The sequence below is a fragment of the Anoplophora glabripennis genome, unplaced genomic scaffold (genome assembly GCF_000390285.2).
Source record: "Anoplophora glabripennis isolate ALB-LARVAE unplaced genomic scaffold, Agla_2.0 scaffold724, whole genome shotgun sequence".
NCBI lineage: Eukaryota > Metazoa > Arthropoda > Insecta > Coleoptera > Cerambycidae > Anoplophora > Anoplophora glabripennis.
The window spans coordinates 204,053-231,808 of record NW_019416800.1 but is presented as its reverse complement, the minus strand read 5'-3'; the positions used below and the strand labels follow the sequence as shown (position 1 = coordinate 231,808).

The following is a 27,756-nucleotide window of genomic DNA, read 5'->3' as shown; positions in this document are numbered from 1 at the left end:
AGAATTTTAGAAGGGGCCGAGCAATTTAGGGTGAAACCACATATTTTTCATNCTCCCCTCCCGCGCTAGCCTAAGGGCCACCTTAGCAAAGCGCATCCCAGGCTGCATAGCCGCACTACCCTACCCAACCATACCACACATAAACATGACACTACCCCCGGGGTTTACACAGACGAGCCGGCGAAGCAAGAAGAGTGCCAGAAGAAAGGGCCCTAGCCGGCGGGGCCCAGCCAGGACAAAAGGAGGTCCCACAAAGCGCCTATACCGGCCGCATTTGCGGTCGGGGTAGACGACCGATGGGGCCCATCTACGAAGGCTGTCCAGGCCTACACGAGATGAGGCAGGATAAAGAGGGATAATCCCCCTCGATCCCAAATCATTGAGGCCAATTTCTAGCCATGGCATAATGGTGGCGGTTCGGTTACAGCTTTAGCCATTGGTATTACCGTATTACTGTTGGTTGAATAAATGAAATATCGCGATAAAATCCCTATAGGGGACAAATTATTTTTAGTTCCATCTAGTATTGATGGAAAAAGTTATAATTTGTGTTTCAACATCGACGGAAGAAATCTACATTCCCAACTTATAAGGGTGGAGGAGAAGTCGAGAGCAAAATCGAGACCAGCCGTCCTTCATGGCTGTCAATCGAGCTGTATTTTGTCGGGTAATATTTCGTTCCTCCCTATGTAGTTGTTAAGTGTTATAGTGACGGTGGTGGAGAAAATAAATCCATTCTCGAAGGTGAGGTGTAAAGTGGATCAGTGCCATGTTCACAGGGACTATTCGCGTGAAAATATGCGAGGCCCAGTGGCTTAGGCCGACGGACTGCTCCAAGCGCCACACTTTTGGGAAGGCGGAGGAGCAGCCTCTGGACCCCTATGTTACCATCGACGTGGATGACACCCATGTCGCTCAATCCACCACCAAGCAGAAGACCTTTAATCCTGTTTGGAATGAATATTTTGAGCACCAGGTAGAGAATGCGAAGACACTCACTCTGACGGTATTTCATGACGCCGCTATACCGCCAGACGAATTCGTCGCGAACGTTAGCATTCCTTTCGAGGATCTTATGAACAGAGAAAAAGATGAAGCTGATTTTTGGGTAAGTCAGAATAAAGTTAGTATTTTTCAGAAATTTTGAGTATGGGACAGCCTGAGTGGTCTTCACTACCCTTATACAAACTGTTAGTCACCACTGGGACAATAGGAATCGGAATGCTCATTTTTATTGTTTACCATTTTACACATGTTATTAAATACAAATACATGCTAGATAATATGCTATTATGTACATATTTTCTAATGTTTTTACTCAAAACTAATACATAATGTAACAAATATTTTTTTACAAATCTCTCGAATACAATCTTAACGAAATTGTATGTTTTGTTTTTTTTTTGTTGTCTTAAGAAGTCACTATTAAAACTTTTATTATGTATTAAACGTTTTCGATCTTTTAAATTAAAGCTTACTTGTATCAGCCTCAAAAAATAAAATTTTGTTTTCAGTATTATAATAAGTAGGTACATATTATTCATTTTTATAAAGTGAAATGTAAATGTAAGTTTAGCAAAGTAGAAGTCGAAATATTAAAATTTCTAATTTCATATCAAATGTTTATGATAAATTAAGTTTTGAGTTATAGTTATAATCATGAGTTAACTAAAGTTTGGATTCTAAAAAGTATGAAGATATTTTAGTTAAATTTTAAGTTATAATGTAACAACTGGATTCATTTTTTAAGGCATATTAAGGAGTAGAAAGTGAAGATTTAGGTTTTAGGTTTTTATTTTATTTAGTTATTGGGAATATATATTTTGTAAAATACAAGTTTTAAAGGTTGTCAGATAGGGAGGGCTCATATTTTTCATTGTTTAATAATTGATTGTTTTGGACTTTTCAGTTTTTGTTGCCATAGCAAATACAGAGTTTTTCAAATTGTACAAACCAAACTTTACTTGATAGAATCCCTCAAAATAGGAAAAAAATCCTATAAACATGGATGAGAACTGCTTAGTTTCCAAGATATAGGGTTTTCAGGTTTAAAAAAAAGTCGTATTTATTCAAATATCTCTGAAGACATTTGATGAGGGCAGATAAAATTTGGGTTACAAATTTACCAAATTAAAGATCCATTAAATTGGTCAACAAATATGTCAACTAGTGGTGGAAATACAGGAAGGTAATAGGAACCCCAGAATTTCTACTGATTATTTTAAAAATTGATTACTTAAGTGAATTAAATTCCTCATGTTAGGATATTTAATAAAAAAGATATCTTACTTTTTCTGAAAAATTAGTTGTTTCAATTTTTGAATTTTTTGAATTTAAAATAAGTTTTATTCCATATTACAGTATTTGTCTTGCAAAAGAACATATACTGAGTAAACTAACTATTAGCTCAAATTTCGTCTGTCTACATCAAACATCTTTAGAGATACTTAGTTCAATATGTATTTTTTTAAATTTGAGCACCCTCTATCTTGGAAACTAAACATTTACTGACCTATATTGATATTAATTTTACTTCTTACTTTGGGTAGTTCTGTAGCTGTAAAGTTTGGTGTGTGCAATCCCCGCGGTTATGATGAAAATGTTTTATGAATTTTACAATTATTACATAAATAAAAAAATGAACACCTGTACTATTAGTATACAAATTAAAAAAGAATTAGTCTCGGGTTTAGCAATTATTTGACCTATTTCTCATTATTTATAAAAAGAAATAACCACATAAGCCCAGAAGATCATTAATTTATTGAAGATGATGCAATAGAACTTTTCTACATTTCCAATTTTAACACAGACAGTGACAAATATTAATACTAAAGTTATTGTAACCGATAATTAGGATTTGTGTGAAGAATAAGACCATAAATGCCTCATTGTTTTGAGTTATAGTCACCAGAATGTCAATGTTACTTTAAAGTCATATAAAGGAAGGGTCTTCTTAAAATCCTATAAACTACTCTTTAACATGAAAATTATATTTAGAGATACTTATACCTAAAAGTCACCATTAAGTGCAATGTCCAGTAAACAACTTTACTATTCTTAAAATCCGTAGAGACACCAGCTCTAAAAACATTATTAGACCTATTTACCGGAATTCATTTCCCACTGCATTTGCCTTCTGGATGATAGTCAAACACCTTATTGTCGTATCGATAGTGCAATTACGTTAATGAGATGATAAGAGCTAGTTGCATTGAAAATTCATCAATAGAAATTTAAAGGACTCACTTGATTGATTGATTCAATGTGATTTTTTCTAGTGTTGATTTCTTAATTACTACTTTACAAATCAAGTGACAAATACTGTAATATATTTGTATGTGATTCCTCTTCAAGTATAACATAAAAAAACAAAATCAATATTGCTCACTCAGAAAACATTGAATTTAGCTGTCATGTGGTATTCACTGATCTCATTTAAAAATAAAAATAACTAGGTACAATGTATGTTTTAGATTCAAATGAATCATTCCAAAATCAAAGCCTTTTGTTATTTTTTTATATCAAATTTGTTTATAATAAGGGAGAATGATAGAAAGCATGATTTAGAAAATTATGCATATTATATAATTTTGGGTAGAAAAATAGTCCAGGACGTACATTATAAGGAATATAATTTGCAGACGGTAATGCTGGGGAATGCCTTAGAACACCGGTATTTAAACTGTGTTTCGTGGAACCCTGGGGTTCCCCACAATCTCTCTGGGTGTTCCGCGACTTAGTCAAAAAGAAACTTGTGCCTTAGAGGAACTTGTTGAGAAATTGTGATAGAACTTTTAAAAATTATAATTTTTTCATATGAATATATTTTTTTAAATATTCCCTTTTCAATATACATCAGAATCAGAATTCTATGTTTGTATATCGGGTGTCCGGTGTATATGAATAACCTTTTAACCATGGATGGAGGACCCTAAGGTCGTTCAGAAAGTTGACTTTTGTCTTAGTACAAAGTAGCTATTATTTAATTTTATTTAAAAATTACAGTAAATGTTTAAATTGTCTGCCGCCTTCCCTGATGCAGGCTCTGCACCTTCTTATGAATGCCCTTCGCAGCTTTCATTTGTACCTTTGCTGACTAACGTAAAATTTAAGTTTAAGATTTTTTTAAACAAGAACTATTGCTAGTTAAAAATTCTGACAAGCATCTGATAATAACACAATTCAAGAATATTAAACAAAATAACTGAAAGATAATATGTTCTCTTGTGGTCGTAGTGACCAATAAAGTAACATGGCGGAAATTTCAAAAAAAAACCCGAAATAACTGAAAACCTTAGGGTCCCTCATCCACGGTTAAAAGATTATCCATTATTTACCTGATACCTCGCCGGACACCCTGTATACTTACCTACTATTTTTTATAATTTGCCAACTAATGGAAATTTGCAAATAGACAGCATTATTTTGCTACTACTTACACGATTTTCAAACAAGAACTAAGTGTGATACGTCCTATCAAAAAATATAACAATAAGTACCTCGAATAATATGTTCTATTACCAACTGTTACAAAAACTAGTAAGTGAAATATGACTATTTTATTTTTATTTTATTTTGTTGCATAAATTCTAAAATAAATTGAAAATTTTATGTGTAATGGTGCATTAATATAAAATTAATCGTAAACAACAATGGCATAAGTATCATAAAAACCGATAAAAACTATGTAGTTATAACAATTTTTTTTTATTTATAACAATGACAAATATTCTTAATAACTGATTGCTAATTCTCATAAAAATTGTTTTCATTAAAAAAGTGAATAGTTTAATTAACTTTAAAAGAAAACATTACAACTTTTTATTAAGGATTATTGTTCACAGAAACAAATTAAATATCATTAACTTTATGGTACTACTTCAGGATGTGGTAAACTTTTACTAGCGTTTAGATAACATCTCAATTGATAATGTACCTCGTAATATATGTATATGAAATGAGATACTTACCTGAAATTATAAATATGAATTATATTTATAATTGAATAAAAAATAAATTCAACACTAGGCTGAATAATTAAAAAAATATTTTTATTAGACAATTTTATTTAGTTATCGTTCTTTTGTAGGTCAATCTGGAACCCAAGGGTAGACTACATATAAGAATAGATCTGAAATTAACATCGAATGGTATGTGTACCTATTTGAGTAGTGTTTAGGTATAAAAATAGTAATTAAATAAGAGATATCTCATTAGATTTTTTTTTGTTAATTTGATACTCATAACTAGCCAAGTTATTAAGTTAGTTACTTGTGTCTATTTAAAAAAAAAATGTTTTCACTATTAATTGTAAAAAATGACTGTTTGGTACTTTGTTTTCTGGAGAATAATTTTACGTTTTACTGTTTATTTTATTCTTTAAATTAAAATCTAATTAACTTCCCAACATTTTAGATATCATGTTTTGTGAGAAAATGAATACGGTTAAATAAATTGTTTATTATGTAAGAATAGAGAATTTATAAACTTTTTTCATTGCTGTTTCTATCACATATGATATGTGTATTTATTAGATGTAGTTCAGAGATAATTATTGATACATGGTTGAAGTGAATGGAAAAACTTATAAACTGGCTTCAGAATAATTATTTTTTGCAATTAAACTTTTTTTAAATAATTAATTTTGAAACTGGCCATAAAAGATGCGAATACTAAATCTTTCTATAGTTTGTGTAACCTAAGAAGCAGCCACTCTTGTAACTTTTTTATTTATTAATACATTTTATAGTTCAAAACAACTGTGACCATTTTATTGATGCAAAATTGGAAAAATACTAATAGGGATTTTTGTATAGAAATAGACCACGGGAGTCTTAGAGTACAAACCTAGTAGAGGGTTCACATGCAGATGGAGACTAAAGATACAACCAGCAACCAGCTGCTATGACCGCACATCGTCATACCACTATAGTCTTGCAGATGATAACATGTGTGTTTATATCCCATAGCGTTGCCTATGTCACTGTTTTACATGATTTAGGAATAAGTTGTTAGATATTCATTCATAGTAAATGTTTTTAACATAACTACAGGTTTTCTAAAGTTCCCAGGTCTTTTTTCAACATCATTTACATGATTTGTTACAGAGTACCCCAAAAAATATTTGTTTTAAGCTCAACTGAAAAACCAAAATTGGTCTAGTTGGTTCAAATCACTCTGAATAAGAATCGTCTAAGAGATAATAGTATTAATAGTACTTACCTCCCGATTTTTTTACAATAAAAAAATGGTCACATTTGCCTATGGTTTTGTATTATAAAGTAATAGTTAAAAATAAAAATTTATTAGTGGTGTTATGACATACATGTATGCGCAAGTTTATGTAAATTTTTTTCTCCTTGCACACCCCACAGTTATTGGCTCTTGAAATTGGGTGTTGGTAATAGATTTATCATCATTTTCATTAAATGTGGGTAAAAACTGTCTTATTTAAAGTTATTTCGATTAATGTATTCAATTTACCAATAACTATTTTGGAGGTCAAGGAGCAGAGCAGTCTTGACAGTCACTACCTCACAAAAATTGTTAAATTTTTTGTAATTTCTATTGCCGTTTATAAGACTTACATTTCCAGATTTATTTAAATTGTTCGTAAGATAAACGCGTTTAATGATAAAGATATCTTTTCATTTCTATCATCTTAGTAGTAACAAATACTTGAAAACAGTTGGCCGTATATATAGCAAAACAGATGTGTATCAAATATCAAATTAATTAAGAGATTAAGATTACTTGGTCTAAAAAAAATTGTTGGCTTAAATTGTCGGCCTTGATTACCAAATTTAAACCTCGATTTTTTTTTTCAGGATATTTTAATGTTTGGTTTATACTAAAAAAAATGGAGTCTTCATTAATCTTAAAAAACGTATATTTCATTAAGAATAGTGTTCTGCCTCCAGACTCCAATGTAGTCGTCAGTAAATTTAATACATTAGTAGAAATAAATACAAAAAATGGCTTTATCCAAAAGTTAATCAGATTTAATGAAAAAGAATAAAGTTATAACAATAAATCCATTTTTAGCATTCAGCTTTCGAGCAGATAACAGAAAGCTGGGAGAAAAAAAACAAACTTGTGACATGATTGTCATGAGATCTACTGAAATTCGAGAGATTATCCACCATTTTCTTGATATCCTCTATTGTATAATTAAAATTTGTAGAATATGGAGCGAAACCGAGAGAATTTAAAGAGCGTCAGGGCTTCAATAGAAGACGCGGTGCTATGAGGAGGAGAGTCCATCAAGTTAACGATCATAAATTTATGGCGACTTTTCTGCGCCAACCAACATTTTGTTCACACTGCAGAGATTTCATTTGGTAAGTCTTCTACATATTTTTTGGTCAACAAATCTGTTGAGAGGGAATACTGTGACTAACTCGTTTGTTTCTGTCTGCTGTGTTTAGTTTTCTAATTGCACTTGCCTTAATTAAGAAAAATGCATTGTTTATTTTGGGTTGAAATAGTTTATTACTATTATGACTAATTTATGATAAGAATTTTGTTAATATGTCCTGTGTCCAGAATGAATAATGTAATGGAGTAAAATTAGGAAGGAAACTTCTTGAAAGAGATACAGATACTATAGATTTAAAATACTAATTAGTAATGCTGAGAAATTTTTAAAATTTTGTATTTGAATAGTTATATAAATATTTATTCGAACGTTCGAATTATTCGAATAGTTTACATAATTCAAATAATTCACATTATTCGAATAATGGAAATTGAATAAACGAATATTCTAATTATTGGATTAATTCATTTTATAGTGTAGATGAATATTTAAGGTTTTAAAATGTTTTTATTGGCTAGTCCTACACCATTATTTATACTTTTGTGTTGGTATTTGATAAGGACAATAAAAATTATTATTATTATTATTATTATTATTATTATTATTATTATTATTATTATTATTATTCGAATAATTGGAATAGTTATATTATTAGATTATTTACATTTGCATTTATTTGAATTTATAGATAGTAATAATTCAAATATTTGAATTATTCTAATAGGATTTCCAGCACTACTAATTAGAGATAAGTGTCTTAACCAGGGTTATGGATCCTGATTCTCAAATCACAAACATCAGCATGTTCACAGTTCAAGAAATAATAACTCTCTTCCTTGAACTTTTGAATATTTTATGGGCTGCCCAACAAAAATAGGGAATGACTTCTTGAATTAAACTGTAGTCCAACCTATTCTAAATAATTTGTTATTACTTAATGTCTTTATTGCGTTTGAATTTAATTATGTATCTGAATTAATAATAATTAATTGACTCAAAAGTGGTCCGTAATATCAAAATCTTCACATTGTAAATTTTCATGTAAGAAGGTTATATAAAACACATTGAAAATGCATTACTAAAATAACAGATGTTTTTGTACTGTAGGTTTTTATTTTTTATCTCTGGAACTACTTTTAATATAAATTTTGGTACTTACTAAGAGGCAATATGAATTATTTCTCCTTACATTTTTTAACGAGCCAGTTTCTTATTTTTCTTGAAAAATTTAAATTCAGCAGAACCTGTTGCATAAAAAGGTTATTCTTGTAAAGAATCCCCGGAATATTAGTTTTTGAGAAAATTATATAGTGTATTATTGATTACATTATGTCAAAATTACCTTAAGGAGGTTTATCGGGTACTTCTAAAGTCAAATGAGAGTTTCTGAAGATTCGCTAGTGACTAAAGTAGTGAGCCTTTAGATTTGTCAACGTTGCACTTGGTTGGAGCGCTGGGCTCAGCGTTCGTTTGCTCACATTCGATCATTCTGTTTGTTTGGATGCCTAAGCTTGAAATATATGTAATATGTCACACCTACGAATTTCAAGTAATACGCTACGTCGAGAACCGTGGCATTGCCGTTATCATGCATATGGAGGTTAAGTTAGTCAACGACTAGTTTGAAGGCGAATTATTGTAAATTATGTATCTTATAGGCTCCATGGAAATAAAGAATGTTGGCGAGAATTTATACAGATGTATCATGATTTACTCGAACTATGGAAAGTTAAAAGTGAACTTTATAAAAATTTTAATTTAAAAAATGCAGGCTATGAGAAATTAGTAAACAAATTGAGGCAAATAGAAGAAAATGCCGACAGAGACATGCCTATTTTCAATAAATTTGCACAAACTGTGGTATAGGTGGTGCATATAATCGTGTATGGGGTCTATACAAGTACCTAATTGATTTCTACGGGCTGTCATATGGTTCCTTAGATATCGGTTTCCTATTTATAGAAGATTCTAATTTATTGATCAATTTTAGTGATTTTTTACTGACTGACTTGATAGTATCAAATTTAGTTACATTATACAATTTTGACAATGTTCATTTTAAATATTTAGGAAAGTTGGTCTGAAATTTAGCCAGTACATTAGCTAATTTATTGTAACGTAATAAGTAGTTACGATTACAGCGAATTGTAATAATTTCTTCACTAATTTTTATTCTTAAATATATTTTGTAGTTTTACAAGCAATTTTTGTTTAACCCTCTATAATTTCAAATTGATATAAAAATGTGAAAAACATGAAAATTCTGAAAAGTTCCTTAAAATTACCAAATATAAATACAGGTACGTTACAGGCATATTTAGGTTATTTAGTATTTTTTAAATTAGTACCTGTTACTTTGTATGAAGTACAAAGTGTGTATCCTGGCCATTATTGACTGTTCGCAAGGATTGTTCTATAATTTGTGGGGATCCAATATTCTGACACTGGGTATGAGACACGGGATGGTAGTTTACAAATATCTGTCTATCACAATTCCAAAGCTCTCTGCAGAGGTTAAGTCTCGGTACCCGGTACTTCGGGTCTCATAAATTAATGGGTAATTGAGATGTGCTTACAATATTGACATCACTACTCGCCGCAGCAGACATCCTGCTCAATAATCGTATCTTATATTCTAAATGTATTTTTTTTATCTCGAAGATATTACTGCCATACTGGTGTGTTTTTCTGCACTCGTCCCTAGAGTTGATTGGACTTTAACATACAGCTTATTTTCTTTTAAAAGAAACCAGGTGCAACTGATAGTGGCTTAATTTTATTCTCTTCTCATAACAGTAATTATTCTTAAACCACCTTTTCAGTATATGTGCTTTTAATTATATCAGCTTTAATTTTTCTGTAAACTTATCAATTTTTACATAAATGAAGAATAATCTAGGTGTAGATAGTGACTGTTAATACCCTTTGTTTGATTTTTTTATAAAGAAATGCACATTAGATGGCACTAACTTCATAACGGTGGTTTTGTTTTCAGGGGTTTGGGCAAGCAAGGCTATCAATGTCAAGGTATGATTTTGTCTCAAGCATGATCGATGTTTCGATGTATATTTTACCAGCTTAGCTTTTACTATATTTGTTTTTTCTAAATATTTATGTCAAAATAAGATTTCTCTAAGTATCGAACCCTTATAGGTAATTTTGTGATTTCATTAAATTTTATACCTGTATATATTTCTTTCCAAATGTAACGCTGCAGTCATCTATAAATTGTTTTAAATTCTTAACACATTTTTGAAATGAAAAATTTGTAATGAACTTAAAAGTCTTGCCATTTTTTATTTTTTCAGAAAATGGATAAATAAATCATATGTATGTAAAACTTGTTAATTTCAGATTGTTTTCAGATTCTTTGTTTTAGTTGAACGGGAAGGTTATTTTGATGTTCCTTATATTATAACTTATTATGAGATAAAATATGGTTATGGTTTTTTGTTCACTGCATGTATGGGGTTTCGGCCTAAACTACCGCCCTAATTGATTTATATATTTTTTCATTTGCAGCACCACTGGCATGGCTGTCTATAGCTTTTTAGTTTTTTTGTAAGTTCCTTAAATTTTTCTTTTATTTTACATTTTTAATTACACTGCTCATAAATAAGGTTTGAAAATGCTTCTTTGTTTGTAAATAGTGTATATAAAATTGCTTCTTTTAATATGCTGTGAAGGATTTTCTTATCTTACTCATTATTTAATCGGTGTTAGATGTTAGGTTAGAATTATTCAATGTTTTATAATTTCTTTTGTTCTAACTCAAATTCATTACAGTTTGCGCGTGCGTGGTACACAAGAGGTGTCACCATATAGTCGTTACAAAATGTCCTGGTATGCAGGATGAGGTGAGTCTTAGTTCTTACTACCAAAAAAATTGCTCCATTTGAAATTTTTTACATTTTGTTATCTGTTTTTAATATTTTTTCTATCTTATATCTTACTATAATAGTCCATCTAAAAATGCTTCAGAGTTGAATGATCTTTGAGGATATACATCCTTACGCTGAAGTGTTTATTTCATGTAAATTAATATACTGCAAATGTACTCAAACGTCAAATGTGCGTCTTCACAACAAATACGTATGAAAGAGATGTGTGTTTCCTTAAACATACTAATTTTAGGGATAGAAAATTTGATTTTGAACAAAAAAGTTGAACATAGGTCATAAATCGCTCCTTAACTCAGATACGAGATGTCAAATTAATTTTTTTTTGTTATTTTGAGGCATTTAAGAAATTGCAAGTAATAACAGAACCACATTGGTATGTCTTGTGTCAATGTAATGTTCTTTAAAAATGATTTACAAGCGATTCACTACAATCAGCATTGGTGTGGTAGACAGGTAGTCAGTATCCAGGGACGTATTTTCCTTAGGGCCTAGTCAATTTTTTACAGGCAATAGTACGTGTGCCTGTAACGGCATAAACTCCCGGAATTTACATATGAAGTTGCGTTACCAGTTGCTTTTATATCAACTACATACATCGTGCGAAGTTATGGAAAAATATTTAGGAAAACAGATTGTTTTTGTATAACCTAGGGACTTGTTATTTTAAAGTCACCATATTTTTTTGATGTCACTGTGGTTGAGGGACGATCTTTAAAAAAAAAAATTATTTCTGAAAAAAAAAAAGTTTTACATGATTTATTAAATATTTACTATTGGAAGTGATGGTAGATATATGTAATTAATAAATTAATCCAAAGTAAATAAAATAACAAGAAAATTAAAACGCGAATATTTTAAATCTAAAACTTACTTACAAAGGGTGGATAACGGAGGATAGTCTCCCTGCCGGCAAAGCGGAATTGTCCGAGTATATCATCTGTTACCTTTTTATTTTAGTATTCGACTTTATCATTTCGTGATAAGGTGTTCGTATAGTACCTTTGTGTGGTGTTATAAAGTTATTTATTTCAGTGTTTAGTGACGGTACAGTGTATTTTTGTGTTTTCGTTTTAAGTTTTTGCATGAAAAATCATATACGACTCAAGAAAGTGTTGATATGATTAGGGCCTACTTTTTGTTGGGAGAAAACGATTCTGCTGCAAGGGGACGATATCAGATGCAGATGGATTATCCCAAAGAGCAGTACCTCTCGGCTGGTGATGTAAAAGTTGCTTTTTAATAATTCTTTCCTTTAAATTATAAGATTTGACAACAATTCATAGCCCAGTTTTCAATTGTGCATGTGCTGCGCTGTCACCAATACGCGCTGTTGTTTGAGGATTACACTAGTTTGTCCAGCAGCATGGTAGGAAAATTATTTAAAAAAAAAGGTTTAAAAAAATATAAAGTTTTTACAACGAAATTTGATAAAATAAACTATTAATACATGTTTCTAAAGCTCAAAAGTAGTCACTGTATGAATATGACCCCCACTCAAAGTTACACCCTGTATATGCATATGTACATCAAGGATAAAGACATTTGTCTTTGAAGTTCTATTGTAAGTAAAATTTAAAAGAACTAAACCACACGTGAAACTTTTATGGTATCGTTTCGTCTTATTAAACCATTTTGGACATGTCAACCACTTGAACTCTTTTACATAGATATTGGAGTTGTCAAAATAGGCATTTTTAACATCGCCATTGATTTGGAATGAGTTTTCTAGAATTCTAGAAAATTTAATTGATTTAACCCTTTCACTGGTCCAGACGTATATATTCGCTAAAAATTTATAGGGCTCAAACTGCTCTAGACGTATTAATTCACATGAATAGTTAAATTGGATCAGGCTGCTCAAACCGTATATATTCGCAAACATGCTCATTAGTGACTGGGTTATTGCAATTGGTAAGTCGAATTTTTGCGGGCGAGCTTATACCGATTGTGACAAATATTTTTATGGAAAGAGGTACTGGTAATANTGTCGTAGAAAAACAGAAAAAGGAAGAAGAATCAGGGCGCAGAATAGCAAGACTAGTACCAGACTGAATCAGGGAGTAGCGAGGTGTTGGCAGCAGACATTAAGCATTGGAAAGCGAAGATAGTTAGCTGTTAAGACAAGAGGAACAGAAAAGTATTGCAGAACGAGGGTTGACCAGTCACGAACGTTAAGAGTTATACCGTTCTCAAAACAATTGTCTTCGAACGGTAAATTACCCTTACCGTTCTTAATGCTTAATATACTATTTTGCACGATCAAGCTTTTTTTGTTCACTTACCATGTTTGTTTTTACGACAGTAGGTCGCGCTGACTGGTTGCAAAGGTTAACAAAACGGTAAGTAATTTCCTTACCGTTGTACTATTGTCAAAATAGACATTTTTAACATCGCATTGATTTGGAATGGGCTTTCTAAAATTCAGTTTAAAATTTAATTGATTTAAAAGAAAGATGTATTTTAAATCTATTTATTGATGTTGAAATTAAATGTGCAGTTTGTACAATTACTTACAGAAATTACATGTTTTTCGATTTAGAATTGTCAGTTTCGTCAATTACAAAAGCCGTGACAACAATAAACATAAATAGATTTCAAAAAAACCAGCTTCACAAATTTATTCAGAAAAGTCATTTTTGACATTACATAAAAAAATAAATACATATGTATAACTTCGGTTTCATTTATTGCGATTGTGCAAAAAATAGTATAAGCATCATGAACGTTAAGGGTTATACTGTTCTCAGACAAAGTTGGAGGCTGAGTGAAGCGACAAAAAAATTATGGTGAGCAATTTTCCAACTCAGTAGAGGTCACAAATTATTTGTTTTTAAACGGGAGGTGCTAGTACATTTGAAACTTATGTTAGATACAGTGCTACACTGTTTTTTATTAGATCTCATTTAGACCATTCAACTCTCAAGAATTTTTAAATGAACTTACAACTATATGTAGTATAACGAATGTAATAACTGTTCCAGTCAACTCAACACCAGAATACTGGCTTTAATGTTAACATACCACATCGATTTGTAGTACACAACTACAAACGTTTTACATTTTGTGATCATTGTGGATCACTGTTATATGGACTGATAAGGCAGGGGCTGCAGTGTGAGGTCTGTTCACTAAATATACATAAACGTTGCCAGAAAAATGTTGCGAATAACTGTGGCATCAATACCAAGCAGATGGCCGAAATTCTTACTGCAATAGGTGAATTAGTTTACTACGTAAAGGGAGGCGGAAGTGCAACTGTTTTTTTTTTAAGGTGTATCACCTGACAAACAGACTCCGAGAAGAAGTAAGTTGTTATCTGGTTCTGGTGGAAATGGAGGACAGGCTGAGGGGTCTTCTGAGAATTCAAATGCCGGAGCAGATAGTACAGGAGAGGATCTATCAAAAATGGTAGAAGAAAAACTGCAAAATAATGGTTAGTGGTTTGAGTTATTATTAGTTAACACATTCATTGTTGCTGCTGTTCTTAATTACTTCAGAATTTAGCGAAAAACCCCATACTTTTTTTTTAATTGTGATTCAGCCATCCTTGGAAGCTTTTGATTCTCTGTAAATGTTGCAAACATATTTGATAGAAATGTATAGGACATATGTGGACTAGGATTAAGCTAAAATCATAAAAATCGTCGGCTTCTGACGATAGCACCCAATATTTTTATCAAACATTCAGTCAACAACAGAATTTAAGCACCAATACTATAAAAAAGTTAAAAAAATAATGAAACTCGTATCAAAAGTCACTGAAATTGTTTTGTCAAATATAAAAGTTAATGTGTTAATATACCGGTCTGCCCAGGTAATTCTTTCGCATAGACAGTAAATTACACGCATCTCCCCTATCAACTTTGGGTGGAAGGGGTCGGACATGACATATATCATTGAGGCTGCGACTCGGACTCTCGTAATTGGTTGACTGTGGGAGCGCACGTGCCCCGTTGCATTTTTTGTGAACTGACCGAATACCTAAAGCGCTTTGCTGTTTGTTTAATTTTATTTTTATTATTATTCCACTCAAACCTTTGATAAGAAGTATACGGAATATTACAAAAAAAAATGGTGTACAGTGTCTAACAAAAAATTAATATTATTAAATGGTATTGTCGTGCCGAAAGTGCAGAGGAAGTAATTGGTCGATTTATATTTTCATACCCCGACGGACCAGTCCCCACTGCTGGAACTGTTTTGAATATTTTTCATAAGTTTGAGGAGTGTGGATGTGTTAATCGGTGTACGAAATGTAGCAATCAGGAACCTTGTCAAATTCCTGAAGCAAGGAGAGAAAAAGAGGTTAATGTCTGTGCTTTTGTGGAAGTAAGTGAGCCGCGTTATTCCTCCCAAATTTCCAAAGAACGACATTCCAAGTCGTACAGTTTGGCGCATCTTAAAAAAAGAATGGTTACAAAGCCTATAAAATGCAAACTTCTCAAGGAATTATTCCTGGTGATCAAATAAGGCATATGGAATTTTGTGAATCCATTAGGGAAAAAATAGATGAAAATAATGAATTTGCTAGGCAAATTTTATTTACAGACAAATCACCTTTTTCCCAAACTTAGCTGTCATAATTCTTCAGTGGTCCAATATTGGTCCCGCGAAAACGCATTTAAGTATACCATTAAGAACGCAGTATCTTCAAAAGGTAAATGTTTGGGCTGGCATTTTAGGCGATAATATTGTGAGTCCCTTTTTTATTGATGGTAACTTAAATGCTGAGAGATATTTGCATTTATTACAAAATAGTGTTGTACCAGCGGTACGAAACTTGGATGTAAATTTTGAGGAAATTTGGTTTCAGCAAGACGGATATCCTGAACACAACGCAAGGCCAGTTCAAGATAATTTGGAACAAACTTTTCCTGAAAGGCTTTTTTCCACAAGAGGTATCATACCTTGACCTCCTCGATTTCCAGATCTGACACCCTCCGACTTCTTTTTATGAGGTCATTTAACGCAACTTCTCTATAAACATCGACATGGAAGAGTCGCAAATTTGGACAAATTACAGCTTAAAATTAGAAATATTTTAGTATCAGTTACTCCTGAAATTTTGTCAAATGTTTGTCAAGAATTTTACGACAGGTTAGAGTATTGTGAAGCTCAAGCAGGTGCTTTGTTTGAACACCTTATTAATTAATAATAAGCTTTATTTAATAAGCATTTGAAAATAATTCATTATTTTGCTTAAGAATTATAAAGTTGGAATGCTTTAGTGTGGTCTCAAAACCTCTATCATTCTTGTAAAAAAATATCGTACAAATAGGGTAATTACTGTACGTATGGCAACACTGCTGTCAATTCCAGGCCGTGGCTTATACTCTTTATGTCATCGCAATAAATCAAAAACGTAATTATTGTCCAGTATTCTATCTTCCGTATGTACGTATTCTTAGACGTACGTAGTTCCCAAATTCTTAATGCAAGACAGAGACAATAAACCAATAGTCAAGGAGAGCTTAGAACCGCAAGCTTTGCGCACTTCTTATGGCATTTTTTATTCCCTTATATCGATAGCATAAAGTTATTCAAATGATATGGAGGCGGAGTCAGAATTATTAGAGGAGACTGGTGAAATATTTATATAATTTACTAATTTTGTATCGGAAATAAAAATATGACCAGACCTGTATATTTAGTGATACAGAACGTTTATAAATGTTTACAAGTCACATGACCCTCGAACTTAGGCAACCCAAAATTGCACGACAGGTACTCGTAATGAAAAATCCCTAAATCTTGGCATTACCATTATTATTAATGATTCGTTTACAGTGAACAGTGACAAACCGTTACGCCTACGCTCGAGATAATGCAATCGCATATTGGTTGAAACAATGCTGTGTTTTAATGTAATCTTCATCTTATTGTTTTAATTTTACCGAAATTAAATTGCCAACATGAAGGAAATAAAATTACTGTTCCAAACAAAATTACTGGTTGTGTGGCTTGTAATCATTTATGAAGACTCCGTAGATATTCTACGTATTGTTGGATAAAACGTCTCTTCTAAAAAATAATAAATACAATCATTGCCCAAAAATTGTGTACTCTAAATACATTTTTAACGAGTTTCTTTTATGTAAGTCCTACTAACTGTTATTTTTCAGGTGGAGATGGGGCCATTAGCAGAAACACTATCGGACTGAATGATTTCAATTTCATAAAAGTTCTCGGCAAGGGAAGTTTTGGTAAAGTCATGCTAGCCGAGAAAAAGAACACTGATGAAGTGTATGCCGTCAAAGTTCTGAAGAAGGATGTCATCATTCAGGATGATGACGTAGACTGCACCATGACAGAGAAACGCATTTTAGCACTAGCTGCCAACCACCCATTCTTAACTGCTCTACATTCTTGCTTTCAGACTAGGGACAGATTGTATTTCGTGATGGAATACGTGAACGGTGGCGACTTGATGTTCCAAATACAACGTGCCAAGAAATTTGACGAACCACGAGCTAGATTCTATGCGGCGGAAGTTACATTAGCTTTGCAATTCCTGCACCGGCACGGAGTTATTTATAGGGATCTTAAATTAGACAACATATTGTTAGATGCCGAGGGCCATTGCAAACTCGCCGATTTTGGTATGTGCAAGGAGGGGATCCTGGATGGTATCACTACGTCTACATTTTGTGGCACACCGGATTACATTGCACCCGAAATTTTGCAGGTAAATAGCCAAAAACCATTGGTCACAAATGTTCTCTTGGGGATGGCAAAACTTTCTTCTCATTTCCAATGATTCGACTTTAAAATTGCAAATTAAATTTTTTTATTTTTGCAATTTCGGTGTGAAATTTTCTTCCGAAAAACATGTTTAAATAATTTTGAGAACTTGTTTCTTGATCATGAATAGATTATCCCAAGTTGACCTTGAAAAAATAATTTAATGTATCATTTAAACCAGTGGTTCTTAACCTTTTGTTTACCACGGACCTCCTTTCAATATTTTTTTATTCTTGCTGACTCTCAGTTAGGTACTTACTTAGATATAAGTCCCAATTTAAACGGGTTTGAAATATTAATTCGAAATTGCACACCAAACGTAAATTTTGGAAAGATAAACAATAAGTTACACTCTGGCATACGAGAGTGCATTTTCTTAATTAGTTAACGAACCCCCCAGAAGTCCACGGACTACAGGTTAAGACCCATTGATTTAAATAAACAATGTGATTCCATAGTAGACTTGAAGACTTACTATTTTGTCATTAAAAATTCTTCTTTTAGGAATTGGAATACGGTGCAAGCGTGGATTGGTGGGCCCTAGGTGTGCTAATGTATGAAATGATGGCAGGTCAGCCTCCCTTCGAGGCAGACAATGAGGAGGATTTATTTGAATCTATACTGCACGATGATGTATTATATCCCGTGTGGTTAAGTAAAGATGCCGTTAGCATATTAAAAGGCTTTATGACGAAAAATCCTAGTAGGCGGTTAGGATGTGTGGCTGCCCATGGAACGGAAGCTGCCATTCAGTTGCATCCCTTTTTTAAAGAGATGGATTGGGCGGCTTTGGAGCAACGTCGAGTCAAGCCACCTTTTAGGCCTAGAATTGTAAGTAATAATTTCAGTTTGAATATAGTCACACTGCGTCAAATCATTACCACTTAGATTATAAAGTTTCAATACTTTGTGAGTCTCCTTGCCTCTCACGATAATGAAGCACCCTAAACGTGAGAGGCAAGGGGACTCACGATAATCAGGCACCCCAACGTGAGAGGCAAGGGGACTCACAATAATGAAGCACCTCAAATGTGAGAGGCAAGGGGACTCATGATAATAAAATACCCCAAAGGGAACAGAAATTACTACGTCCACGTCGTTGTTCCTGGATAACGCTAAAAGTAAAAGTATGAAAACTTCCGCTCTTTTGATTGCCGACATCACATGAGATATTCAGTAAATAAAAATTTTTGACCTTGAAATGACCTTGAAGGACACCAAGAAGGTCGAGTTTGAGGTCACCACTAATTGCAATTAAACAAAATAAGTAAAGTGAGCTTTGTACTATTTTCATCAACTGCGTCCTTCAGAGATATCCGGCCCTCAAATTTAAATAACTTGAATTACCTTCAAGGTCAAGTCTGATTTATGATCTTAGGGTTTTTGGACGTAAAATTTCCCGCTCTTTCGTTGCTGACCTCGATAAAGGGGGTCTCCATTTAAAAAAATGGAGGTGACCTTGAAATCACCTTCAAGGTCATCGTCAAGGTCAAATCTAAGGCCACCATTGAATTCCTTGTCAAAAGTTACTACCAGAAGGACCTTAACATTTTAAAAAAATAAATGGGAAAATGGGAAATTATTCAGGTGTTTCCAGACTTTTTGGACACCCGGTATAAACAACAGTTAGTACGAAGACGCGATCAAAACAACCGTCAAATTTTTAATCTGACTGTCAGTTCTGTTTTATTTTAACTGCAGTAGTCAAATGTCCACCATTTTCTATCACTCTAATACACATAAAATATTGGAATGATTATCTGTGATAAATTGAGACTATGAAGACATTTATACCATCATTGTATCTCTTTTTGGTGCAATAATGAATTCATGTCTGTAACGACTCTCTTTGATATTAGGACACTCTCGTGACGTAATGGCAATCTTAAAACGGTTCTAGTGTGCCAAATTTTATTTCTTATCAATCACTGACATAACTTAAAAACGGAATATAAATCGGAACAGGAGATAGGTCTTGATAAAAGGCCCCAATTGCTAAAAATTTACCTTGGTAAAAATTGTGTAGAAGTAGCAGAAAATAAATATTTTTTAATAATATGTCATTGTTTGAGTACCCCTGGCATATTTAAATCTAACTTAGTGGTGACGTCAATTATTTCCGCCTGTTATTATTTAGCCTAATATCTGTTATTAAAGGGGAAACCACATTAGCATTTTCAGGCGTTTGTCATGATTTTTTTTAATGGGACAAATTGTTTAGAATTCGATGAAACTTTGACATTATTTTATCAATATTTTGAACTATATGTACAAAATTTTTCAAATCATTTTTGTTGAAAATGACGGAGTTATCATCGTCCGAGTTGGTTGTTCATGGGAAACGTGGTCACAATTTTGATCTGAGAGCAAAATGGTTGTTTTTCTGCATTATTAACATGTTTTCTAAGAATATGAACCTCATTGAGGGTAAAAATGATGAAAATTGAAGTTTTCACACCTGTTTGAAAAATTTTTTTTTTCAATTTTCATCATTTTTTCTCATTTATTTTGAATAAAAAACACCCTTACAATTATGATATCATCTCAATTGTTAGTTCATGTTCTTTGTAATTTCATAAAGAAACACACTTTCAATTTTCATAACGATCGGTTCATAACTTTTTGACCTAGAGTTCCCGTGAATCAAAAAAATGTTGTTTGGAGAAAAACGCATTTGAAGATTTCTTAAAACTACAAATTTGAGAAAGTTATCAATAATATAGAGTGCCTATCAATCAGTCAGTGATTCCAGTATCATATAACAGTCCTTCCTTATAGGCGTCATTCTGAGCTTGCATGTGTTCTTTTCTTGCTTAATAAGTGACTAGATTACCTTAACAAGCGCTCCGCCCTATCTGCTGTATGCCTGAGCGCTGGTCCAATGGGCGTTCGGTTTTAGGCTCATAAATTCGAAACGAATAGGAATTTGGTTTTGTAATTTTGGCAGCATATCTTTGAATAGTTAGTAGACTAACAATTTACGCAGCATCCAATTTTTTCAACCTCCTAATGTGGTTTCTCCCCTTAATACCAAAATATATTAGGCATTTTTCTTTCAACCTCATTAGGTTGCATTCCATAGAGAAAAGTGTACTAACAGTGTCAGTACAATAGCCAAAGATTTATACAGGGTGATTCAGAACTTATCAAAAAAAAAAATACTGGATGTACAGGGGAGTCTTACAAATACAATTTTGTAAAGGAATAATTAATAAGGTCAGTTCGAAAATGATTTAAAAATACACTTCTGCACGGCGCTGGAGACTGGTCCACTGCGACCGGCATGGCGGCAGAGTGTGATAAAAAAGGACAAAAATTTGAAAGAATTTCGTAAGGAAAGGAATAAATAGAATTTTATAACAGCTATTTTATTGCTGCTATTGTTATTATTAATTAATAAAGTTAATTTGTGGTTTTAATTAATAAAATAATTTGACATACCTGATGTTACAACAACTGTTCAAAATTTTGTCCACCGATGTGTAAACACTTTTGGTCCTGTCTTACTAAGTTTCTACGAACTAACACAAATGTTGTCCTGCTTCTTCACCATAACACAAATGTTTCACCATAACACTAATGTTGTTTTGCTTCACCATGAATTAAAATGATATCCATCAACTCCGAGTTGTTATACACACAAACCATTTTTGACACTAGGTACTAAAAAGCTATTGTAAACACTACCGCAATGACGATTGTATTGGGAGTCGCTGAGGCCACATGACTCTCACGCGTATTGCGAATGACGCTAGAGACTACAGTTGTCCAGCGATGTAATGTCTGAAAGTAGTACAACTTCAATAATTTTTTTTTCGGAAACAGGATTTTACAAAAAAAATTTTTACGAAATTGACTCCATTTCTCATGCCACATCCATTCCCAAATTTTTTTGGACTAAGTTGTGAATCACCCTGTATACGGTTTGATACAGAGAGTGTAAACTGTAAAGGTGATAGTAAAACAGCGATTAATAGTGTCTTGAATTAAAATTAGTTGTTTCTTAACTGTCATCCTTGCGCACATATAAGTCTCTTATGTTTTCGGTGTTAATCTAGAGTTGAAAAATTGTAGTAATTGAGTGTTATTGTTATTAGTCGTGAAGTGTCCGATTATGTCTTTAATCTTGTAATAGCTGTCAAAATTTTATTTAGGTGGTAATGATCAAACTGGAATACCGATGAAACTAAATTAATAACTGATATTACAGAAAAGCAGAAAGGATGTAGCTAATTTCGATGCTGAATTTACCAGAGAGGAGCCAGTATTAACACCTGTAAGTAATGAAGTGCTGCAATCAATCAACCAAGACGAGTTCCGAGGTTTCACAATTATCAATAGAGACTACAATCCATCAAGATTCATAGCCGAATAAAACAATTGCCCCTGGAATATCCTCATGAAGAACTTCGAAGTTTTAAAAATTAACAGAATCAGTTTGCAGTTTATCTTATTTCTAAGTTCAAATTGACTCGGGTAAGCACAAGCTTGAAGCTTTAATTTTTGTAAAAAAAAAGAAACGTCATTACTCAAGAATAATGTTATATATTATATACAGAGTTTATTTATATTAGGTGTAATTCTGCGAGAGATGATTTATTTTACAGAAGCATTTCTCAGTTACTTATTTATCAATAAGTAGCTCAAATAACGGGATTCATTACCACAATTATTGTTGTTTGTATACTTAAAAAATTGAAACGGTACGAGTAAATTAAAAATTTTAATCATTATTTGAACTTTGTACGTTTTGTTGAGGGCTGGATTTTTTTGAATTACACGGTATACTTGAGTATTTAAGAATTTTCCATCGTTACTAAAGATGTTACCGTTCATTTGCTTCAATTTGTAATATATTGTTTGGTACCAGTTTTGATGGAATTTATAGAATATTTGAAATTATGAAGACGTTACAGTTTGTAGCATCTTATTTTATACTTTATTATTTTCAATCTTGCCAATTTCCAAATAAAAACGTAGCATTTATTGTTCATTTCCACGTTAACTTATCTGCCAAAATCATAACGTATGATTCATAACTATCTTAATTATTTCCTCAAAACATAATAGTTTAAATAATATTTTAGGCAGACCATTTGGCAAAGTTCTAGGTAGTTTTAGCCAGCCCAGCAGTAATTTCGGATATGTTGTATATTTTAATTCTTTAACAGAACGTAGCCGGTTCCGTGATTGCCATTTGCACATTTTAAATGAATGTTAACGTAGATTAAACCTAAACGCTTTAGGTATTTAAGATTATAGATAAAGGCACATGTGGAACTTGGCATATTTTAGGTTACTGTGATTTCTCCAAATATAGATAAAAAGTAGTTTAATGAAATCACCCGTTACTCTAGTCATGAAGGCCTATGTATATATTGAAGAAGTGGTTGCAGGTCACTTATAATTAATTAATTTTATATTTTTAAGATGTACACACGAGTCCTACGATCAGATCGTTTGAAATGTTTTAGCAAGGACGCGGTAATTGAAGGATTTCGAATTGTCCTTTTGCATATGTTTTCCATACAAATTTATTTAAATTTTTTTCCAAAATTCTCTTTTTCATGTGTATGTCTTTTCTATTGAACATTAAGTAAAACGTTACTTATTCAGAGATATATCTACATTGTACAAAATATTTAGTTATTTTCTTTTAAAATATTTTTATCATTTAAAGCAATTCTTTCAATAAGCTGTTTATCAAAAAATATACAGAGCGTTACAAAAGAGTATGTCACACTGTTAACCACAAATTCTTTGGACGAAAATATGACTCGTAACATTTTTTATTTAGGCGCCTCCAGATCCAAGGGGTGATAAAGTTCAAATTTAAAAAATAATTTTTATTAATTCATTGTCCTTTAAGATATTAAATCAACATTTTGCGTAGATTTGTATCTGGTAACAGCACTTGTTTTGTATAATTTTGAATAAGAAAATTGAGGCATGAACAGAGGAAATAGGGTAGTTGTCTTTGACGTCTTGTGATAAAAATTTTGATAATGAAGTATAGGATCCATACCATTTTTAAGGGATGATTTCTGGGCTTATATTTCTGTGATGAAAACAATTTGAACGAAATTTATGGAATAAAAAATTAATATAAGAGTGTACATGTATTTGCAACATTTTTTTTTATAATCTGATACAATAATTTTTTTTTATTTTAAAAAGTGACATTTTCCAGTACTTACAGGTTATAATTCAATTTCTATAATTTTTTGTTGAGAAATTTTTATTTAGCCTGGTTTTCTAGATCCTGCAACTTCGTTCGATACATGATTGGTAATATTTTTGTGTAGATTATATACCTCAAGTTCAATATTCATAAAAAAAATTTATTTATTTTTATTTATTGATTTTGATTAAACGGACTCTTAATTTACTTAATCTAATTTAAAATCGAGATTTTTAATTAGCTATATTCTAATAATTAAAAATAAAAAATTAAAATATCTACCATCTCCACGAATGAACACTTAGGTGCTGCTAATGAAAGTGGGTCAGATAAGAAGATTTATAACATTTATCGTCACAATTATCAAACCGAAACCTCATACTTTGTGCTAAAGACAGATAAACGAAAAAGTATTCCAAAAATCTTAAATCACAGGACTAATTTGACTGACTCATAAACCAATGGTGAAAAAATACAAAGAAAACATGTTCTAAAACAATACATAGGCTGCTGGAAAAGTTTCTGCAAACGATAAGTAAAAACACATGTAGATTTTTAAAAATAACTTTATTGTTTTTCAAAGTATTCGCCTTTGAGATTAATACACTGTTGCATACGCTCGAACCAATTGGTGAAGCAAGCTTTCCACTCTGCGACTGTAAGTTCTGAAACTAGTGTTCGGAAGGCGTCAACAGCTGATTAAGGCGACATAAATCGCTCACCACCCATCGTCCGTTTGATATACGGGAATGAGAAGAAGTCATTTGGTGCCAAATCTGGTGAATAAGGACAATTCGTCATGACTTCGACGTTTTGATTAGACAAAAACTCAACGATTCGATGTGCTGAGTGGGAGCTGGCGTTGTCATGATGAAGAATAATGCTCCGATTTCGGTTTGTTCTAGGAACTTCATTGATGACTTCTGGCAAACAAATTGTTTTATACCAATCCGCAGTTACAGTCCTTCGGTCCTCTAAAACCACGGATGCGACATGTCAGGTATAACCAAAGAAGCAGGCAATCATTTTCTTGGCAACACTGCGTGAACGAACGACTTTTATTGGTTTCATCTCATTTTGAAACACCCAAACGGTGGATTGTTGTTTGCTTTGGGGCTCGTACGAATAAATCCAAGTTTCATCGACAGTAACGATATTGTAGATCAGATTTGACCGGCCTCGGTTGAATTTCTTGAGCATTCTGTGCAACACGAGTCTCTTTTTGAGCGTTGGTCAAATTGTGTGGGATCCAACGACTGCACAGTTTTCGTATGTTCAAGTGATCATGCAAATTCACGTGTATTGCTTTCATGTCAATGCCCAAGGATGCCTGAATTTCGCGGTATGTCACATGCCGATTCCGCTCAGTCATTCCACACACCGCATCAACATTAGTGGCAACAACAGACGTGGATGGACGACCTTCACGAAATTCGTCACTAAGATAGGTGCGTCCACAATGGAATTCGCCAAACCAATTATACACTGTCCTATTTGATGGTGCTTCATCCCCAAAAGCCAAATACAGTCGATTGATGCATTGTTTCGGAGTAAGATTACATCTGTAATCTTAGTAAATCATTGCCCGAAAATTTTCATGTGAAAGTTCCATTTCTACACTGAATAGTTTCTTTTAAAACACTGTGCACAGAAAACTACTTCACTGGGTACAAACTGTCAACTGATTTTTAGGTCAGAAACGTTAAATTTTTCAAATATCACACTGACAGAATGTTGGTGCCACTGGACTTGGTGGATTGCAGAAACTTTTCCAGCAGCCACGTACATTTGAACCATAAGCTTGCGTAAAAAAAGTCGCTTGACTGTTAGTACTTCAATTTCCTTTTTTTCGATTTGTGCTTTGATTTTCCAGTATTCCAGTCCATGCAAATGTTCAACTAAATATCTTAGAACACGATGGTTTTGACTTTTTTAAATTACGAATAATCAATTAATTAACTTTTTAATTATAATTTTTAAACTCAATATCAAGATAACATAACATAAATGAAAAACGGTGTAAGAGAGTTCCCATTATTTTTGTCTGAGGAATCTGGGGATAACGGCTTGATGTACTTATTTATAACTGTCTAATGGTGTAAGAAATCTGATGAACGGACATTGTAACAAATATGAAAAAATTTAACTTTAGAAACATGTAAGAGTTTCCATCCTGTTTATTAGTAGAACATGTCTCTGTATAAGCCTACAATATGTTGCTTTCTAGTTACACTATTGTGATATTGTGGGAAATTACAATTAATGACGAGATAAATTAAATTTATTAGGGAAGTGTGCATTACTTCATTAAAAATAAAGCTTATGTAGGTTGTTTACAGTTACCAAAGATTTTATTTATTCATTTTTAATGTGTGTATTGTACGTTTATTTATAATATATAGTTTATGTAATAATTTATAGGTGTTTTTGAAGAAGTCCTTAGATTTTTGTTTTTTTTTTACTTCTTTAAATGCATTGTTCATATTGAGCGAATGTTACTGTTACGTGTGCGGCACATTAAAAAGTATGAATATTTTTTGGATGTAAAGGTATTTATGAGGTGCGCATGTTTTTTGTGTTTTAACTTTTAAAGATCTGCCATATTGAGAGCTATTTAGTAAAAAAAACATTCAGATACATTTCAGAGAAATGTATATATTGTTGAAAATAATTATGTAATGTTTTAGATATTTATTAATGTCAGCTTAGAGTAGTAAGTAAAAGGAAATTAACCCGCTATAATTAGTAAATGTTTAGATCTCTATATCACAGGTCTGTGTTAGCACTAAGCTGTTAAAAATCCGGAAGATTATCAGAGATACGGTTTAAACCATCACCCGAGCATATAGTTTTTAAATAGGCTTTAGTTTAATTAAAGCTTACATTAAACTCACTTATATAGTATAGTAGAACGTGAGTAGAACTGTAATATATATACAGGGTTAGTTTTATCTGTTCTTCAGCCTTGCGTCATGGGATAAGATTAAATTTTGTTGTTATTCGCTTTGAAAATATTTTTTTCAATTCAGTTACATGTTTTATCTTGAAGGGATGTAAAAACTTGGTACTACAGATGCAGATTTTACACATTATACACACTAGTCAGTTTTCAATAAAACGTGATCAATTTGTATGTTTCCTAAATTAGTCGTACATTTTCCAATAATTTATTAAATAATTATCGTATTAGTGTTAAATGTGTTATTTCTATAACTCCTTATTTTGATAAATTTCTCTTTCTAAATTTGATTTACTTTTTTTTTTTGTCATGTTAGATAACCCAATAAATTTATTTTCTATAAACAATACATACAAGGTTTTGCTCTACTAGTCATTCACATTTAAGTCCACATATTTCTACTATACTATATATTATTTCTGGTTGAGTTAGTCCAGAAATATGATATTTCGTTACATCTGCTTTCAAACAGTGTTGTGCCAAACCATATCCCATTTCAGCTGGCTGTTTTGCACCTACGTTTCTTAACCTCACTCGATGACTTAGCATTGTTATATTGTTTATATCATATTTGTAGTAGCAATGTGTTGTATATGGTGTACCTATTTCTCTGATGGTGTACTAAAATATAAATAATAAATATTTAATGTAT

At 32.2% G+C, this 27,756-nt stretch overlaps 1 protein-coding gene across 1 annotated transcript; it reads left to right on the top strand.

Annotated features, from left to right (window-relative positions):
* The first annotated feature begins 629 nt into the window (after window positions 1–629).
* LOC108913420 (protein kinase C) lies at window positions 630–27,756 on the top strand. The gene is made up of 10 exons (XM_018718967.2): window positions 630–1,108; window positions 5,093–5,153; window positions 7,187–7,343; window positions 10,317–10,348; window positions 11,108–11,178; window positions 14,205–14,439; window positions 14,495–14,656; window positions 17,346–17,908; window positions 18,469–18,795; window positions 22,175–27,756. The coding sequence occupies exons 1-10, from the start codon at window positions 770–772 to the stop codon at window positions 22,337–22,339; spliced, it is 2,112 nt and encodes a 703-aa protein (XP_018574483.1). The 5' UTR covers window positions 630–769; the 3' UTR covers window positions 22,340–27,756.